The following is a 19,742-nucleotide window of genomic DNA, read 5'->3' on the forward strand; positions in this document are numbered from 1 at the left end:
CCACTGTACTCCAACCTGGGCAACAGAGTTGAGACTCTGTCTCAAAAAAAAAAAAAGTTCTATGTTTTGATGTGAGGGATGGTTGCAGAGGTGTATTTGGAAGTACACATCTAGCGAGCTGTATGTTTAACGTTAATGCACTATACTGTATGTAAGTTAGACCCACTCAGTGGGCAATTGGAGGTGGAAGGCTTAAGGATTCTTGTCAGTCCATACTAGCATATTGGCACATCCTTGCCTCTGCCCTGTCTTGTGGAACAGGGCAACTACAAGCTGCATGGCCGACTGCCAGACACTGCTGCCTGGTTTCCCAGCGGAAGACCTTTCCTTTTCCTTTCCCTTTCCCTTTTCCTTTCCTATTACAACTTTTGTTAGAGGTTCAAGGGGTACATGTGCAGGTTTGTTACATGAATATATTGCATGGCACCGGGGTTTGGGGTACGATTGATCCCGTCACCCAGGTAGTGTGCATAGTACCCAATAGGTAGTTTTTCAGCCCTTGTCCCCTCTAGTAGTTGCCAGTATCTACTGTGATATTCTCTATATGAACAAGTGATGGGGGAAAATCAGCAGTCATTTCTCTACTGGCTTCTGGGGAGCAGGCCTGGAGCAGGCCTGGAGCAGGGCAAGAATGAAGATGCAGAGGAATGTTCAGGAAGCCTGCACACATTCCCTGCTTAACACAGATTTTAACTTCTCCAGGCTCTCTGGTCAGCTCTCTTTGACAGTCAGGCTATGGAAATGATTAATGATCTTTCTCAAAGCCAGGAAAAAGCAGTGAGGGTCCCTGGCAGGGCCATACCCTGGGTCCTGGGCCCTCACCCCGCACAGTGGGCAGGAAGGCAGCCATATGAGTCCGTCTGGGGTCCCTGCCCCTGTTTGCTTCTGGACTTCCCTGGAACCGGCCCATTCTCTGCAATGGGGAGGAAGTGACTTTCCCTTCAACACTCTTACCATCTCTCATCTTTGTCTCCAAAGCAAGAAGAGACCATCTTTTCTTCTGCCCTCACCCCTATCCCCAGCTCAGGTTGTCTTGGTTGTCTGAGCGGCAGGAAGGAAAACAAAGTACCAGGGAGCAGCTTTTGTTTGGCCACATCTGCACTGGAAGCTGCTGATCACAGCTGTGGTCTGCTAGTGCCAGCGCCCAGCGGCATTCCCACCAACAAGGGTTAAAGCCCCAGGAGTCCCGCCAGCTTCACTGGGTCCATGGCCCTCATAAAAGCCTTTTACATCCGTCCCTCCCTCGGGCTGCAGGCTCCCTGGCTGAAATCTGATAAGGGGCCTCTTTGTTGCAACTGTCAGTCTCCTTTATTGAGGAGGGAACTGGAGACCAGCGGCACTTCTTGGGGTGCAGATAAGGCCCTGGATTCCTGTCAGAGAGAGCATGATTAATTACCCTCAATCCTAGCTCCTGCTTTGATAGCAGTGACTGACAGTCCACAGGCTTCCTCATCAGGTGCTTACCCTCTTCTGGGAGGCATGATGGGGGTGGAGATTTGGTCTCCTGTAGGGCCAACACCAGTGACCCACAAAGAACTCTCTTCAATGGGTGTTTGCCTCCTTCCCAGTGCTCTGCGGGTTGCTTTTGCATTTATCGTGGACAGAGGCCTGTCTCTCTCAGGTGAAGAGCTTCCTTAGAGGAAGATAGAAAACCATCCAGAGAGCAGGCCAGAGCCCCTTGCTCCCTCCCACAAAGGCTGGGAAAGGAGCCATTGCTTGTGGATGTGAACTTCACAAATCTGGTCTTAAGCCAGGGGCCCTTCACAGAGAAAATCTCAAACCGTCTGTATCAAGGCCATTTGACAACATTACTCTGTCATTCAGGCAGGTTCCTAAAACCAAGTCATTCTCCCTTTGGTAATAATCACAACTGCCAATTTTTGTTTGTTTATCAATTTGTATGTTGCTGGCTTGAAGGTACATCAGCAGAATTTTGTTTTAATTTTTTATTCATAGACTTTAGAACTGAAAATCATCTAGTCCAAATTCCTCGCTTCACATTTGCAGAAACTGAGGCCTGAGTCTGTCAATTGCCTATTGGTTCTTGTTCAGCAGGTAAACTTAGCTTAAAGGCCTTCTTTCTTCATAGTAGAATTTACTTTGGACAAGAGAAATGGCTACCAGGTCCATTAAGCACAAAGCAAACTGCTGAGACCACCCTGCAGATTCTGCCTCTCTCAGTTGTTAGAGGAATCAAAGACACAGCAGGCTTTTGTGTCTGGATTATCCGATGGGAGAAAGCCCCACCGTCATCTAGAGAGAGCCCTCGGCATAGCCTCCTCTTTGTTTCTGATGGCACCAAGTGGCCAGCCTGCACTGGGAGCCACTTTAACAGTTTAACAGAGGGCCAACCACAGGGAAGAATGTTCCCAATCTCCTTATCAGCTTGATCTCCAGAACCAGGGTGCCTGAGCAGGGCATGGGGGCTTGTGTGAGGAGAGTCCACTGTGGAGTGAGGAAAACAGCAGCTTCCGAAGTATGCCGCGGGTGGGGCTGGGCCACACGGTAGGGTGCCGGGGCCACCACCACGGCTTCCAGTGCGCCTCTTACCTGCGGTTTCTCTGTGGTGTGATGACAGTTCCCACAAGAGTCCATTTTCCCCTCTGGGAAGAGGTCACTGATTAGTTAGGTTACAACCTTGACTTCAGACACCACTGTGACCCTTCCTTGTCTCCTCAGGTTCTGTATCTGCCAGTGTCCCCCTTGCCCTAAGCAGCTCTCAGTCTAATATAATACAGTCACTTTGTGTGTGACTATAAAGAGGCTAATTTTTAATGAAATTTCTACATCTGTAACAATGTTGTCCTTCAAAGATGCCATCTCAAATAGCCAGGCAGTTAATCCATTGACTACTCAAAATGAATTTGTAATTCCTCTCTGGGGAGTTGCCTTCAGAGGCGGTTCGAACCACACTAGAAAATCTCAGCTGGGTGCAGTGGCTTACGCCTGTCATCCCAACACTTTGGGAGGCTGAAGTGGGAGGATTGCTTGAGTCCAGGAGTTTGAGACCAGCCTGGGCAACATAGTGAGACCCCACCTCTACAAAAAATAAAAATACGCCTGTAATCCCAGCACTTTGGGAGGCTGAGGCTGGCGGATGACTTGAGGTCAGGAGTTCGAGACCAGCCTGGCCAACATGGTGAAACCCCATCTCTACTAAAATTATTAAAAATAGCCAGGTGTGGTGGCACTCACCTGTAATCCCAGCTACTCGGGAGGCTGAGACAGGAGAATCACTTGAACCCAGGAGGCGGAGGTTGCAGTGAGCTGGGATCACCCCACTGCACACCAGCCTGGGGAAAAGAGCAAGACTCAGTCTCAAAAGATAAAAACAAATAAAAAACAAAATAAATTAACTGGGCTGAGCTAGGTGGTGTGCACCTATGGTCCTAGCTACTTAGGAGGCTGAGGTGGGAGGATCACCTGAGCCCGGGATTTTGAGGCTACACTGAGCTGTGATCACACCACTACACTCAAGCCTGGGCAACAGAGTGAGACTCCATCTCAAAAAAAAAAAAAAAAGATTCAAAAGAAAATAGTGCAAACTCTGAAAGCTGTTTGCAGATGGAGTTTCAAAGCTAGCTGTCCAAGGTGACCTGTAGGACAGCACTTCCTCAGCTGGGCAAGCCCTGCCATGCTGGTTCAACACTCGCCACATCTGTCTTATGCTTGTCACACACCTGGCCACTGCCTGTTCTTTGACACCTGTTTTCCCCTTTGGCCTCAATTATGAGGGTCCCAGCAGGCACGTCACAGGCGTGTGGGAAGTGTGTTTAAGATTCCTAGTTGAGGCTGGGCACGGTGGCTCACGCCTATAATCCCAGCACTTTGGGAGGCCGAGGCGGGTGGATCACCCAAGGTCAGGAGTTCGAGACCAGCCTGGCCAACGTGGTGAAACCCCGTCTCTACTAAAAATACAAAAATTAGCCGAAAATCACTTGAACCTGGGAGGCGGAGGTTGCAGTGGGACAAGATCGTGCCACCGCACTCTAGCCTGAGCAACAGAGTGAGACTCCGACTCAAAAAAAAAAAAAGATTCCCAGTTGAGAGCTGGGTGCAGTGGGTGGAGCTTGTAAATCCCAGCTACTCAGGAGGCATGGTGGGAGGATTCCTTGAGACCAGATGTTCGAGACTAGCCTGGGCAACATAGTGAGACCCTGTCTCTACAAAAAAATTTAAAGATTAGCCAGGCATAGTGGTGTGCCCCTGTAGTCCCAGTTCCTCAGGAGGTTGAGATGGGAGGATCGCTTGAGCCCGGGAGTTCAAGCCACAGTGAGCTATGATCACACGACTGCACCCCAGCCTCGATAACAGAGTGACACCCTGTCTCTAAAAAGAAACTTTAGAAAAAGATTCTCAATTGAATTACCATGGGGCTGGTTGCTTCGACTCCGAGAAACATGTCTGGGTAGACATGTTTATTAAACGCTGTAAGGCATGGTAGGCATGGTAAAGGAAAGACAACCCCTGCCTTCATAGAGTTGACAGTCCTCCAGGGATGTCGGATGAACAGACGTGAAACAATTAGAGAAGGACAATTTGCTGAACTTACAGGGGCATGATAGAAATTCTGAGAGGGAAGAAACCCACATGAACTGGGGTAGTGAGAACATGCTTCCTGGAAGGAGTGGATGTGGAAGGACACTGTAGAGGATTTGACTGGAGGCAGAAAAGAGCGTGTCTTGGGGGCAACAGGGAGAAGGCCTAGCGAGTTGGAGTGCAAGTGAGTTGCTCAGATATGCCAGGAATACTTCATATGTGATCTTTTAAGGGAGCGTTGAGGAACGTGGGTCATGCGATTGGACATGTGAGATGAGCTAGGTAAGCAATAAGAGTTTTCATAGGTTTTTAAACAAGGAAGTAAGTAATATGGTAAAAGTAGTATTTTAATAAGATTGGCTGCAGTGTGCAAGTTGATCGTATGGATAAGAGGCTACTGCAGGCATCTAATTGTGGGCCAGAGAGGGCCTGGACCAGGATGGTGGCTGCGGGCCAAAAAGGAAGATGCCTTTGAGAGGTACCTCCAAGGACGAATCATGAAGCCCTTCTAGCACCCTGAAAGTGGGTGATAGGGAGAGGAGAGGAGCCAGTGCTGACACGAGGTTCCTGCCTTCCTGCCTAACTTCCAAGGGTGGTAGTGTTGCTGGGAAGAAATGAGGTGTGGGGAAAGGGAGCTAGTTTAGGGGAATGAAGATGAGCCCAGTACAGACATTCTGACTAGGAAGTAAACGGGTCACATGTGTGAAGATGCCCTAGGAGCTTCTGGAAATATGAGCTTAGGAGCCCTGTGTGAGGGGACCTTGGGAGTGGTCCTCTCAGACACTCCAGGTAATGCCTTGGAAGGTGTGGACTCAAGGCCATGGGTGTGTTTGGGCAGACAGGCCTCTGAAAGGAGGTCGACGTTAGCTCTGTCCTGCTGGGGGCCCACATCAGGCTTTTGTCTTTCTGGTAGGGGGAAGGTTTACTGTCCAGAACAGCACTGGGAGAAGTCAACCAGCACATGAGCTATGTGTCTTAGGAGTATGCCGGTAATCCTCTATTATTTAACCTGTGAATCTGTGGGTCTAATTCCATGACGCCTTTGTCCTTGACCCTCCAAGGACCAGCAGGTCAAGGTAAAGGTCTTCAAGGTCACTAACTCCCTCCCCACACTTAGGAAAGAGGCCTAACCCAGGTGCTGTGGGTCACGCTGTAGTCCTTGTGCTTTGGGAGACTGAGGCAGGAGGACTGCTTGAGCTTAGGAGTTTGAGACCAGCCTGGGCAACATAGGAAGATCCTGTCTCTACAGAAAATGTTTTTAAATTCCCTGAGTGTGGTGGTGTGCGCCTGTATTCCCAGCTACTCAGGAGGCTGAGTGGGAGGATGGCTGGAGCTTAAGGCTGCAATAAGTCATGATTGCACCACTGCACTCCAGTCTGGGCAACAGAGTGAGACCCTATCTTTGAAAAAAAAAAAAAAGAAGAGGCCTGGTCCTGCCGCAGCAGCCCCACATATCCATGCCCACATTGCTTCCTTTTCATTCTCTGGCTTGAACCATCCTGTAAAAGAGTTGCTGAGGCTGCCATTCAGAGCTGAGAAAACTGCTGTGCCTTTAGGGAAAGAGGCTCATGGAGCAGAAACAAACAGCTCTTCCCTGCTCAGGTTGGCTTAGGGTCCACCAGGCAGCCCAGTGAGACCTCAGCGAGACTGGGGCAATGGGAGGGGGCAAGGCAGAGGAGCAGCAGTCTGTGTACAGTAAAAGGAGTTTGCCATCAAAAGGCAACAAGTCTCATACCCTGCCCCGGACGATGACCCTTCCCTGTGGAATTCTCCCCTCTGACCTCCAGATCATTAATCCTGAGGCTGCCAAATGACAGTCATCCATCACGCCTCCTGACGAGCATCCCAGCTGGCTGTGAAAGAACTGGCCCCGCCCTTACCACGTCCCCTGGTGCTCATTAGTAGCCCTTCCTGCTCGGTGCCAGGTTTCCTAATCAAGTCCCTGGCTCCTCTCACTTCCCCTCGGGGCTGTTGGGCGGAAGCTGCTCTGACCCTCCCCCTTTCAGAGGCCAGGGAGTGGGAGAATGATTGGTGTGGGGAGAGAATTGAGTGGCTTTTCATTCCCCTGGAGACTGGTGTGTCCAGCAGCTCCTTTGACATAGCGGGGTACACGAGAGAGAAAGAAACCATTTCTCCATCAAGCAGGAGAGGAGAAAGCAGGCATGTGCAAACAAGCACACTCTTTTTTTTTTTTCAAGATGGAGTCTTGCTCTGTCGCCCAGGCTGGAGTGCAGTGGCACGATCTCAGCTCACTGCAAGCTCCGCCTCCCTGGTTCACGCCATTCTCTTGTCTCAGCCTCCTGAGTAGCTGGGACTACAGGCGCCTGCCACCAAGCCAGGCTAATTTTTTTTTGTATTTTTAGTAGAGATGGGGTTTCACCATCTTAGCCAGGATGGGCTCAATCTCCTGACCTCGTGATCTGTTCGCCTCGGCCTCCCAAAGTGCTGGGATTACAGGCGTGAGCCACGGCGCCCAGCCAAGGAGCACACTCTTACAAGCAGCACTGAGCGCTGCCAGGAGGGTAACTAGGCAGGGCTCCCCTTCTAGGAAGTCAGAGAAAGGTTTCCTGGAGGAAGCTGCCACTGAATGGAGTCTGAAAGCTGCAGAGATAAGTCGCCAGATCACTAGGAATAGTCTGGAATCATACTGCTAACAAAACAAAAACACACACACACAAACTAAAAAACAAGCACCTTTGAAATCATCTAGTCTGGCCCTCTTATTTACAGACGGCAAAACAGAACCAGAGAGTCTAAGTGCTTTGCCAAAGGCCCACATAGCCTGTGCATTGGACCTGTCCTGACAGCTAGTCTGAGTCTTCAGGCTTGGGGAGTTTGAGTTAAACTACACTTCCAAACAGATTCATGAGCATTGTTTCCAGCTCAGTTAAAGTGGGCATACGCGGAATCCTTCTCAGCCTGATGATCCCGCTGTCTCTTTCTCTCGGACAACCACAGGGACCCCCATCAACCGAATCCCCATCATGGCCAAGCAGATCCTGGACCTGTACATGCTGTATAAGCTGGTGACCGAGAAGGGGGGCCTGGTGGAGATCATCAACAAGAAGATCTGGAGGGAGATCACCAAAGGCCTGAACCTGCCCACATCCATCACCAGCGCCGCCTTCACCCTCAGGACCCAGTGAGTGGCCAGGGCCTGGGGGAAGGAAGCTGAGGCTAAAGAAAGGGGATGTTGTAACCTAGAGGAGAGGAAGGAAGGAAATTCCTTTGTATAGTTAGCAAGATGAGTGGATTCCCGAAACAGTGGGAAGCTTTCTGAGATTAATCCCTCACTAAACCAAGTAGTGATGAGAACCGCCATTTGCCAAGTGTCTACTCTGTGCTGGTACTTTACTATTTCATTTAAACCTCACAGTCAACCCTGTAAAGTAGGTATGCCCCCATTTTCCACATTACAAAAATGAAGTCTCCAGGGTTAAATAATTTGGCTAAGGCCATACCAGCCAGTAAGTGGTAGAGCTGAGATTCAGACCTGAGCTTCTGTCTCTAAGACCTGTGCCCCTTCCAGGACATTGTCTTCCAAACAGCATCTCCACCCCAGTGGCTCCTCTTACCTGACATTCAGCTTACCCAGTGGCAGAGGACCCAGAGAAAGGCAGGCAGGAAGGCCCCCTTGGATTGGTGATCTGGTTTTGTCAGCATTTGAGTTAATTACATGGGTGATGGAAGCGGTGAAACCAATAGTAGCACTGAAGAATGAGGGCCAGAGAGGAGTCTGTTCTTCTAGAACACTCTGGAAGTTGTTCTGTGAAGAGTATGCAATGTACAGCTGACATCAGTTAGGTAGCATGGTGTAGCTACAACCAGAATGGCGAGGTTCCTGGGTAGAGAACTGCTTCTTGGGACCTAAGACACAAAGAATGACAGTGTCTAGGTCCCATGCACAATAGGAAGAATTGCTCCTATCTGACTAGCCCAGCTCTGAATAAGATCAAGAAGCCAGAAAGCCCTTGTAAAACATGGGCCTAATTTTTCCCAGGGCACTAAAAAAGCACCAAAACAAATGTGAAACACCAACTAAGATGTTATTTATTTCCCCTAATGAATGGTCCTTCAAAGTAGAGCCTATTTAGGATTGAGTGGCAGTTAGAGGAGGCTGGGGCAGAGTGTCCAGCCGTCCCAGACTTTTCTGCCAAGTACACCAAGGTTGCGATCCTTTGCCCTAGAGTCCTGGCCAGCAGAGACTGCTTCCAGAGACCCACCAACCTCAACTGGGTGATCTCTGGTGCTGTTTTGGATTATTCTTCCTGCTTGCTTCCTTTCCTCCAGGTACATGAAGTATCTGTATGCCTATGAGTGTGAGAAGAAAGCCTTGAGTTCCCCAGCCGAGCTCCAGGCAGCCATTGATGGCAACCGCAGGGAGGGCCGGCGGCCCAGCTACAGCTCCTCCCTCTTTGGCTACTCACCTGCTGCGGCTACTGCTGCTGCTGCTGCTGCTGCTGCTGCCGGGGCCCCTGCCCTCCTCTCCCCACCCAAGATCCGCTTTCCCATCCTTGGACTTGGCTCCAGCAGTGGCAGCAATACCAGTAGCCCTCGGATATCCCCAGCAACCACTCTCAGGAAAGGTCAGTAGGGCTCCTGGGGGAGAAGGAAGAAAGGGAGGAAGGGATGCCAGTTTCCCTGTGTTCAAGACTGGGGTTTTTGGGCAAGAGGGTCAATTGTGGATTGGTCCAGCTCCAGTTCTTTCGCAGGTGATGGAGCCCCAGTGACAACAGTGCCTGTGCCAAATCGCCTGGCTGTGCCTGTGACCTTGGCAAACCAGCAGGCTGGTACTCGGACCGCCGCGCTAGAGCAGCTGAGGGAGCGGCTGGAGTCAGGAGAGCCTGCTGAGAAGAAGGCGTCGAGGCTGTCCGAGGAGGAGCAGCGCCTGGTGCAGCAGGCCTTCCAGCGCAACTTTTTCACCATGGCACGACAGCTCCCCATGAAGATTAGGATCAACGGCAGGGGTGAGCCAGGCTCAGGGCAGAGCCTTCCCTTACTGGGAAACCCTACGCCCATTCACGCCTCCTGAGACTGGGGGCAGGGGTGGTGAGGCACATACTCCTGACCTGGAAGAGGCCCCTCCAGGTTCTGCCTTCTAGGCCCCCAGAAGAGAGGCACTGAGATCTCAGTTCACCAAGCTGAGGTTGTTTAGTAGAGGGGACCACATGTTGCCTCAGGCGGTGCTCTGTTCTCTAATAAGAGGGAAAAGCAGTTATTCACAGAGGAGGAGCCAAAGGCCTTCAGAGAGCTGCAGCGTTTCCCCACCAGCCTTTACCCCAGCACCTCACTGGATGTAGGCAAGAGCAGGGCACCCTCTGCAGGTCGGGGAGGAAGATACCCCATGTTCCTGAGGCTCAGCGAGGGGCCAGGTTGCCCCGGGCTAGACAGCGGGACTCAGGAATATAAAGAGAAGGAGGAAACACAAGTTTGGCAGCATAATTGACATCCTTTCCCTTCCTCTTCACATCGTTCTAGTGCCCCACATTCTCTTCCCCAAGCCACACGCCCCTTTTCCCATTCACACACATTCTTTCCCATTCTGGTTCTGATGCTATCTCAAAGCAAACATGAATGAGATGTGTGGGAAGGAGCCAGGTGTGAAGGGAGCTGTACATATTCCCAGGCCACCCCTCCCTACCCCATTGCCCCTGGGGAGCAGAAAGAAACTGAGAGGTAACAGCTCACCCAGGGCCAGGTGTCCTGCTCCTACACAAAGCAAAGGGCTGTTAGAAAAGACAGCTCACTGGGAAGAATTCTGAGTCTGGGGTGAGCCAGGCAGAGGCCGTGTGTGCCAGCACTTGCAGCCTTCTACAAACGCCAGCTGCCCAGGTGGTCATGGAAGGGAGGGGCTGAGGACATAGACTCATCTCTTTGAGGGACTCAGTCAAAGGAAAGAAGGGGCAAGGTGGGTCCTCAAAGTTGGGGCTGGGTCTCGTTGATCTCTGATTTCCTGGGCCTGGTGTGTAGTGTAGCTCGGGGTTTGCCCATCACGTGGAAAGTACCAGTGCAGAGTGGTGGGCTGGGGTCAGCCTCCTTGCCTGCTGTGATTCCTTTGCTCTGGGAGCAGAGGGAATTGGGGAGATGAACTGTGTCAGTGGAAAAAGCCAGCGACAGGAGGTTAGCGAGACTGGGATCTCCTGCCATACCCTACACTCAGGAGAAGGTTACATAGGTGCCTTCTGACAGCGTGAGGCTTTGACCAGGGGGGGCCAGGCAGCATCAGAGAGGACAGCCGGAGTGCTGTGGAAGGCTTGACCAGGCCCACTGTCTCCCTGTCCCCAGCAGAAGACAGAGCAGAGGCCTCGGCTGCAGCACTGAACCTGACCACGAGTAGCATTGGGAGCATTAACATGTCCGTGGACATCGATGGTACCACCTACGCAGGTGAGGCCCTGGAGCTCTGGGGGAGGCCCACGTGGCTGCAGCCAGCCCCAGCGCAGCTCTGTGGCTGACCCTGCCTCTTGCCCTCTGTCTGAACACCTCCCACGATGGCTTCCTTTTTCCTGGTATCAGAGTTGCAAAGGTTAGGTGGTCCTCTGGACGCGTAGAGACTGTGGATTGTTAACCGGATGGTAGGTCCCTCCCACTTTGGCAGAAATCTTTCACCTAACCCTTTTAGACCAGTGGTTGGCTCGTTAATGGAAGCAGTCAGTCAGTGTCCCACAATCCCCCGGTCTTCTCATGCACAGCCTTTCTCTGACTGGTTCAGCTCTTCTCTTCCTTTTGCAGACTGAGACACAGGCAAAGGAACCCCGGTATAGCAGAATCAGCTTACATTGTTAAGGTCCCCGCCCCCCAGTCTTTTATAGTTATCTCTTCCTAAACCTAATTTGGCAACAGTGTTTTGTTGGTTGGTAGATTTCGCACCTTTACAGAGTCTTTCCAAGGGTTTAACTTAGTATTCATGACTGGGCATGGTGGCTCATGCCTGTAATCCTTGCACTTTGGGAGGCTAAGGCAAGAGGATCACTTGAGCCTAGGAGTTTAAGATCAACCTGAGCAACATAGCAAAATCCCAAATCTACAAAATACAAAAAAAAATTAGCCGGGCATAGTGGTGCACATCTGTGGTCCCAGCTACTTGGGAGGCTGAGGCAGGAGGATCACTTGAGCCCAGGAGGTCGAGGCTGCAGTGAGCCATGATTCCAGCCTGAGTGACAAATGATTGAGCCATGATTCCAGCCTGAGTGACAAAGCAAGACCTTGTCTCAAAAAAAAAAAGAAAGAAACAACTTAGTATTCATAAAAACAGCAGTCCCTTTCCCATTCCCATTTCATTGGTTTACGGATGAGCTTGGGAACAAGCCCACCTGACACTTGTTAAGCACAGCATTGTCGGGCGTGGTGTCTCACACCTGTAATCCCAGCATTTTGGGAGGCCGAGGCGGGCGGATCACGAAGTCAGGAGATCGAGACCATCCTGGCTAACACACAGTGAAACCCCGTCTCTACTAAAAATACAAAAAATTAGCCAGGCGTGGTGGCGGGCGCCTGTAGTCTCAGCTACCCAGGACCCTGTGGCAGGAGAATGGCATGAACCCGGGAGGTGGAGGTTGCAGTGAGCCGAGACACACGACTACACTCCAGCCTGGGCGACAGAGCGAGACTCCATCTCAGAAAAAAAAAAAAAAAAAAAAAAAAAAACGGCCGGGCGCGGTGGCTCACGCCTGTAATCCCAGCACTTTGGGAGGCCGAGGCGGGCGGATCACAAGGTCAGGAGATCGAGACCACGGTGAAACCCCGTCTCTACTAAAAATACAAAAAATTAGCCAGGCGCGGTTGTGGGCGCCTGTAGTCCCAGCTACTCGGGAGGCTGAGGCAGGAGAATGGCGTGAACCCAGGAGGCGGAGCTTGCAGTGAGCCGAGATCGCGCCACTGCACTCCAGCCTGGGCGACAGAGCGAGACTCCGTCTCAAAAAAAAAAAAAAAAAAAAAAAAAAAAAAACGGGCGTGGTGGCCCACGCCTGTAATCCCAGCACTTTGGGAGGCTGAGACCGGTGGATCACGAGGTCAGGAGATCGAGACCATCCTGGCTAACACGGTGAAACCCCGTCTCTACTAAAAAATACAAATAATTAGCCGGGTGTGGTGGCAGGTGCCTGTAGTCCCAGCTACTCCAGAGGCTGAGGCAGGAGAATGGCTTGAACCCCGGAGGTGGAGCTTGCAGTGAGCCGAGATCGCGCCACTGCACTCTGGCCTGGGTGACAGAGCGAACCTCCATCTCAAAAAAAAAAAAAAAAATTTTTTTTTTTTTCTGTAGAGACAAGGGTCTTCCTGTATTGCCCAGTGTGGTCTCAAACTCCTGGCCTTGAGCTATTCTCCCGCCTCAGTGTTCCAAAGTGCTGAGATTATAGTTGTGAGCCACCGCACCTGGACTTGCTGTTCCTCTTTGTGTACCCTGGGTACACCTGTCTCAGAGCATTTATGACATTTTAGCAAAATTACTCTGACAACCTATCTGTCCCCCTCCCCAGCCCATTAGCACTTCAAGGCAGGACAGCATTTGGATCTTCTCCCATCACCCCCTAATGCAGTGTCTACAGCGGAGTCAGGCACAGGGCTAGGCCAGCAGTGAATACTTACTGAAAGGAGCTGGCCCGCCCCTTCGCTCTTCCTCTGCCCACACTTGCTTCTCTTCCCCCCACCAAGGTGTGCTGTTTGCCCAGAAGCCTGTGGTCCACCTCATTGCGGGGTCTGCTACCCAGAGCCTCGGCAGCAGCGCCAGCAGCAGCAGCAGCTCTCACTGCTCACCAAGTCCTACCTCATCCCGGGGCACCCCCAGCGCAGAGCCCTCCACCAGCTGGTCCCTCTGATGGGCAGGACCCAGCTTCCCACTTGCCACTCTCCTGTCAAGAGTGAAGGAAGTTGATGCACAGAATTTACCTCATCTCACGGAGCCCACGTCGACGAGCACCATTTGGCCAGACATTGAGAGTTTGGATGTGCCCGTCTGTCCAGGTTCCATTCAGGTCCTGCTGTACTCTGGGGGCAGGGAGAGGCTAGAGGGGCAGGACAGACAGCGTTGTCCAATCAGGGATTGTCCTGGAGAACTGGGTGGGGGTCTGTGGGTGTCCAGCTTCCTCCAGGGTTCCCCAGCCACCTCCCAGCTCGGGGCACAGTGTATTGACAATCTGTCAGCCGACACAGGGCTGGAGGCCCTCCATTTCCCTTCCCCTTTAATTTATTTCCCTGCCCCTGCCTTCTGCCATGACCCCAGGGCCACTAGTCTCTTCCCCTGTTTTTAAGTCCCATGTGGGGCTGCTAGGAGCCAAGAGCATGCCTTCATGCTTCTCTGCTGAGCATGGGATGGGGCCCTTCCAGACCACCTTGCCTACTGTTAGGTTCCTGGGGTATGGGTCCCTCAAACGCAAGTCTTGAATCAGTCCTCAGGGTCCCAGATCCCCCTTCTAATGATCTGAAGGAAGAGGCTGTGAGGGCAGTTGAGGGCCAGGGCCCACAGGGCATCTGCTGATGAGAAGGCAGAACCTTGGGGCTGCCCAGCCCTGGCACCTGCTTCACACGGACCCTTCTCTGACCCCCCAAACCTCATGCTCCCCACTTGCCCTTATCGGCCTGCTCTCCCAAGAACAGCCCACTCATCCTTTCCCCAGCCCTCTTCTGTTTCTTATGGGGCCATCTTGGCCTCACCATCCCCACATGTGCCGCTGTCAGGTTCATTGAAATACCTCAGATTTGTAATTGTTGATGTTTGAGTCTTCAGGAAGTATTTGCATCTCTGAAATCTTTTTTATATGTGTTTTGCTGACTTTTGTTTTTTTATTTTAAAATTTTTATTGTTGTTGTAGCACCAAAGAAATGAAAACAGATCACCCCCAAAGTCAAGCAAGTGATTGGGTACCCCGGCCCCTCTGGCCCTTCCCTCAAGCCCAGTGAGGAGGCGGGTGGAGGCAGGCAGGGGAGACGACTCAGGGATCGCGGGGGCGGGGAGGTGGAGTGGAGAGGCCCGCTCTTACGCTGGTTGGGCCCTGAAACCACACCAGTTCTGAAGACCGTTTTCTGCCACACCCCCACCCCCAGCTGACCAGGGAGGCAGCAGGACATCTCCCCATCACTCAGCATTCCCAGCTCAGGGCACAGGCAGGCTGGGGTCCTTGCTGACTTTGCCAGAGGTTGAGCCGCCCCAGGGTATGAGGAGATGAAGAACTCCACAGCTCCTCCTGAACCCTGGGCGGGAGCAGGCAGCTCCTGTGCTATAAAGAAAAGGCAGTTCTTATGTGCGGCTCACCTCAGTCGAGGAAGCCCTGGAATGTTCAGCAGACCACCACTGGGACATGGGGCTGTGGCAGTGGGAGACACCACACATGGCGTGTGTGTGTGTGGCGGCGCAGCTTGCATTCAGTCCTGTGTAGGAGAGGAAAGGGAATCAAAAGCTTGGGCACACACAGATACCTGGTAAGCTGCAGCTCTGCTCAACTGCGTCTTCTCTCAGCCCTCCACACACGGTCACCCCTACTCCCACACTCACACACACACGCCCCCCATTTCCCGGGGACTGACCTCGTCTAGCCTCAGCTTGCAGGGTGTGGGCAGAGAAGGGCATCTGGGACCTGGTGCCAGTGAGGAGCCCAGTTGGCTGGCACTGGGCCCATGTGAAGGTGTCTCAGACATTTGGCCAGTATGTCTTTCTCAGGGGTTTGGTCACAAAGGATGGACTCTTCCCACCCAGAGGATGCAGGGACAACACACTGTGTCCTTCTGGTCACTGGATCCTCTCGCTTTCCCCAGGCAGCTCGCCTGGCCACACCGTTGGAGTGGACCCTCACTGCCCTCAAGGACAACAGCAGGGTCTCACCCAGAGCGTGATGGGGGGTGCCAGCAGGTACCCCCAGGAGTGGGGCCTTGGCCCAAGCAGAGCTTTCCCTGAAGGTGCCATCAGCCAGGGCAGCTCTGTCCCCTCCCTGCTCCCCATCTTATGTGTATTCTAACGAGAAAAATGTGATAGCACATGGGTAGCCTAGGCAGTGAATAAATACCTCAGATGTCCTCCTGCAGCAAGTGTCTGTATATGTTGTGGTTATTTTCTATCTTACATGTTCTCGAATGTTTATATTTCAATAAACCTCTACCTCTTCACACAAGCAGGTCTCTCTCAGTTGCTTTGAGTGGCCCTTCCAGTGGACAGTACTGGGGAGAGGTGAGCTCCTTCAGAGTGAAAGGGGACTGAGTGAACTACTCCTGACCCCTTGATTTGTCCTGAATCTTCTCCCATTCACTCACCCCTTCTTCAAAGGGAAGGCTCACTGAGCTCACTCTCAGCTTACCTTCTGTGTTAGCAGGGTTCTCCGGCATTACCTTATCATCAGAACTGACTCCAGTGATGTCACATCAGTGTCCTGGCAGGCACAGGGCCAGCGGGTCACCTTGATTGAGCCCCTGTTGAGCTCCTGCTGGGTCAGACGATAAGGGAGGACCCACAGGGTTATCTAGACGGAGATGGATTCTTTAGACTACAGCATCACTGGGACTGAACAGCAGGCTACCACTGGTGGAAGACAGAAGCTGCAGCAGCCACAGAACTTCTGGAAGGCTTCCCACAGGTGGTAACGTTAAAGCTGGAAGAGTCAGAGTTTGCACCTGGAGACGAGCAATTCTTGCAGAGGAATACATGCATGCATACATACATATGAATACATACGGAAATGCAGTGGCATCAAAGGACCTGGCATTGGGGAACTATGGCTGGTGCCTTGGGTCAGTGGGTGGAGGGGAGGGGAATTGGGAAAAGGTGGGGCCAGGATTAATGGATTTGGGGGCCATCCTCTGAGAATCAGGATGTATTTTCACCAGGGCATGGGCTTAGAAGCTTTTCTAGAAAGGTGATGCCAGGCGACCTGCTGGGCATGGAACCCTGGGGCACTGCCAGTGGAGCTCAGGCCTATCCCCAGAGCCTTTCTCTACCATGATGCACACTCCTCTGGGCATACTCTGAAGATGTGCAGAGAGGCAGGCCTTGTGTGGACTGGTAATTGCCTCCGCCATCCTTGACAACGTACTGACGACAACTGTTTAGGTAACCACGTGAAGTCAGGCTAGCAGGGTTTCCTATCTGGCGTTTTTTATTTTGTGTGTGTGTGTATACATACATATATATGTGGTTTGGTTTTGTTTTTGAGACATTGTCTTGCTGTGTCATGCAGGCTGGAGTGCAGTGGCACAGTTATAGCTCACTGCAGCCTCAAACTGGGCTCAGGCGGCACCCATTTCAGCCTCCCAGATAGCTGGGACTACAGGTGCATGCCACCACGCCTGGCTAGTTTTTTCTTAAAAACTTTTTGAAGAGATGAGGTCTTGCCACGCTGCCCAAGCTGGTCTTGAACTCCTGGGCTGAAATGATCCTTCTGCTTCAGCATCCCAAAGTGTTGGGATTACAGGTGTGAACCACCACACCCAGCCTCTGGCATTTTGAAATGCTAGAAAAAGAGGGTGACATTGGGACAGTCTTGAGCGTCCATTGCTGATTTTTTTTAATCTTGTGGAAAAAAAAAATGGTACTATAGTACTTTACTGGTAACCACTCATTGGTATCACACTTCACAACTTCTGGCCACATGGAAATTAAAAGGACGCGTCTAGGAGGGAGCTGAGTGATGAAGAGCAGAACCAGGCCCAGAGGCATTTGAGATGGAAACAGCACGTGGTGGCTGGCGAGGCGGGGATCCTGGGAGACTTCTGGCAGAAGTGGCATCCAATAGAAATGATGAATCTCCGATCCTTTTCAAATTAAGAAGAAAATATTGGAGAATATCTTGACCTAAAGAATTTCTCAAGCTAGACCCTTCAATTAAATTAAAAGCTGGATTAAATGAGTGGCTGGGCGCGGTGGCTCATGCCTGTAATCCCAGCACTTTGGGAGGTCAACGCGGGAGGATCACTTGATGAGTCTGAAACCAGTCCTGGCAACATAGCGAGACCCTCCTCTCTACATAACAAAATTTAAAAATTAGCCAGGTTGCTGGGCGCGGTGGCTCACGCCTGTAATCCCAGCACTTTGGGAGGCCGAGGCAGGTGGATCACGAGGTCAGGAGATCAAGACCATCCTGGCTAACACGGTGAAACCCCGTCTCTACTAAAAATACAAAAAATTAGCCGGGCGTGGTGGCGGGCACCTGCAGTCCCAGCTACTCGGAGGCTGAGGCAGGAGAATGGCGTGAACCCGGGAGGCGGAGCTTGCAGTGAGCCAAGATGGCGCCACTGCACTCCAGCCTGGGCGACAAAGCGAGACTCCGTCTCAAAAAAATAAAAAAATAAAAATAAAAATTAGCCAGGCATGCTGGTGTGCACCCAGCCCACAATGATTTCTTTTTAATGCTTATTCTTAAGACAAAAGCAAAAAGTAAGAGTTAGGGAGAGGGGGTAGAGTCACAAATAGATGTTTTGTCTAAGAAAATACAAATGGCTTGACCTCATTCGTGATCAGGGAAATGGGCAAGAAACCACCTCACACTACTGGATAGACACAAAAGTCATACCGTACCAGGTCCTGGCAAGGATGAGCAGCAGCAGGACCTCTCACACTCTTGGGCTAACCAATTTGGAAACCACTTTGGCATTACCTAGTAAAGCTGATCATGCACTTGGCCCTAGAACCCTGTAATTTTACTCCTACTTTTGTGCCCCAAGAGATGGGCAGGAAGGTTCACACAGCACTGATGACTGCATAGTAGGTTGGCTGTGAAGCTACCAATTGAACCTGGTGTGGTGAGGTCCCACAGCTAGGGAGCGGAGGAGCTGGGGCTGTAGTTCAGTGGCTGCAGGGCCCAGAGCCTGTGCCCTGAACACAAGTGCTAAGCCCTCTATACAAGTTATCTCATTTCATACTCTACCCACAGCTCCATAAGGCATGTTTTTTTTTTTTTTTTTTTTAAATTATTTGTTATAAAATTATAGAGACGAGGTCTCACTATGTTGCCCAGGCTGGTCTCAAACTCCCGGGCTCAATCGATCCTCTCGTTCCGGCTTCCCAAAATTCTGGGATTACAGGCGTGAGTCACTGCGCTCTGCCAAGCTAGTTGTTTTGTTCATTTTTCAGATGAAGAAATTGAGGAATAGAAATGTGCTGGAAGTCATATATCTAGTGAATGGCAAGGCTGGGGCGGGACTCCAAAGCGGGTGCCTTTAACCTCTCCCCCAAGTCCTCCCCTTCAGGGAGGGGAAGGGGCGAGGGAGGCAGAGGTTGTCTCTCTCTGCCTCCCTCCAAGAGGAGAGGTGCCTCTCCCTCTTGGGGACAACCTTGGTTGTCCCCAGGATCTCTGCTATGCTACGCTGCGCTCAGCCGAGGATCCCCGGACAGCCTCCAGAAGCTCCTAGAAAAGCTTGCCTGGGCCGGGGGCGGTGGCTCAAGCCTGTAATCCCAGCACTTTGGGAGGCCGAGACGGGCGGATCACGAGGTCAGCAGATCGAGACCACCCTGGCTAAAACGGTGAAAACCTGTCTCTACTAAAAAATACAAAAAACTAGCCGGGCGAGGTGGCGGGCGCCTATAGTCCCAGCTACTCGGGAGGCTGAGGCAGGAGAATGGCGTAAACCCGGGAGGCGGAGCTTGCAGTGAGCTGAGATCCGGCCACTGCACTCCAGCCTGGGCGACAGAGCGAGACTCCGTCTCAAAAAAAAAAAAAAAAAAAGAAAAAAAGAAAGAAAGAAAAGCTTGCTCGGCTACAAGCCACAGGCCCCACCACGCCATTGACCAGGATTGAGTCACGTGCCCTCCCCAGAGCCAATGGGAGCGAGCGGGCAGGATGACCGGGAATGACCTTCGACTGCCCGCGCTGCGCGGAGGGAAACCCACTACAGCGAGGGGGTACCCCTGGGTCCCTGGGAAACGGAATCGAGGGTCTTATGGAAGAGAAGGTTTGGAACCACCGCTGGAGGGAAGGGGAGAAGGAAGCAAGCAGGAGTTGCGGGAACAGGAAGGGACTAGGGATAGAAGCCGGGCTTGGAGACAGTGAGGCACGAACCCCGGCAGACACAGACACATACAAGGGGTGCCGATCTCCTCACTGGGCGGGGTGGGCAGGAAAAGGAGCAGAAGCTGGAGCTAGGGTGAGGGTCGCGGGCGGCGAGTGTATACCCGGCCTCAGGGAGGGGCTTCTAGGAGGACAGGGGTCTCCTTTGGAGCAGCACCTGGGACGTTTGCTTGTCAAGGTTTCTTTGTGCGAAGTAACCGAAGCCAGTCAGGCCAA

The 19,742-nt window shown here is 52.0% G+C and overlaps 1 protein-coding gene across 2 annotated transcripts in view; it reads left to right on the forward strand.

Annotated features, from left to right (window-relative positions):
• The window catches only part of ARID3B (AT-rich interaction domain 3B), a 60,460-nt gene extending 46,631 nt beyond the window's left edge, over positions 1 to 13,829 (forward strand). Inside the window, exons 5-9 of one of the 2 annotated variants that reach the window (XM_050799849.1) lie at positions 7,498 to 7,681; positions 8,830 to 9,125; positions 9,252 to 9,506; positions 10,825 to 10,926; positions 13,192 to 13,829. In XM_050799849.1, the coding sequence (XP_050655806.1) occupies positions 7,498 to 7,681; positions 8,830 to 9,125; positions 9,252 to 9,506; positions 10,825 to 10,926; positions 13,192 to 13,355 (1,001 nt within the window). In that variant the 3' untranslated portion in view covers positions 13,356 to 13,829. The remainder of the gene's footprint in view (positions 1 to 7,497; positions 7,682 to 8,829; positions 9,126 to 9,251; positions 9,507 to 10,824; positions 10,927 to 13,191) is intronic. The other variant, XM_050799850.1, reaches the window with a different exon arrangement.
• The last annotated feature ends 5,913 nt before the right edge of the window (positions 13,830 to 19,742 follow it).

This window comes from Macaca thibetana, chromosome 7, assembly GCF_024542745.1.
Source record: "Macaca thibetana thibetana isolate TM-01 chromosome 7, ASM2454274v1, whole genome shotgun sequence".
Taxonomy (NCBI): Eukaryota; Metazoa; Chordata; class Mammalia; order Primates; family Cercopithecidae; genus Macaca; species Macaca thibetana.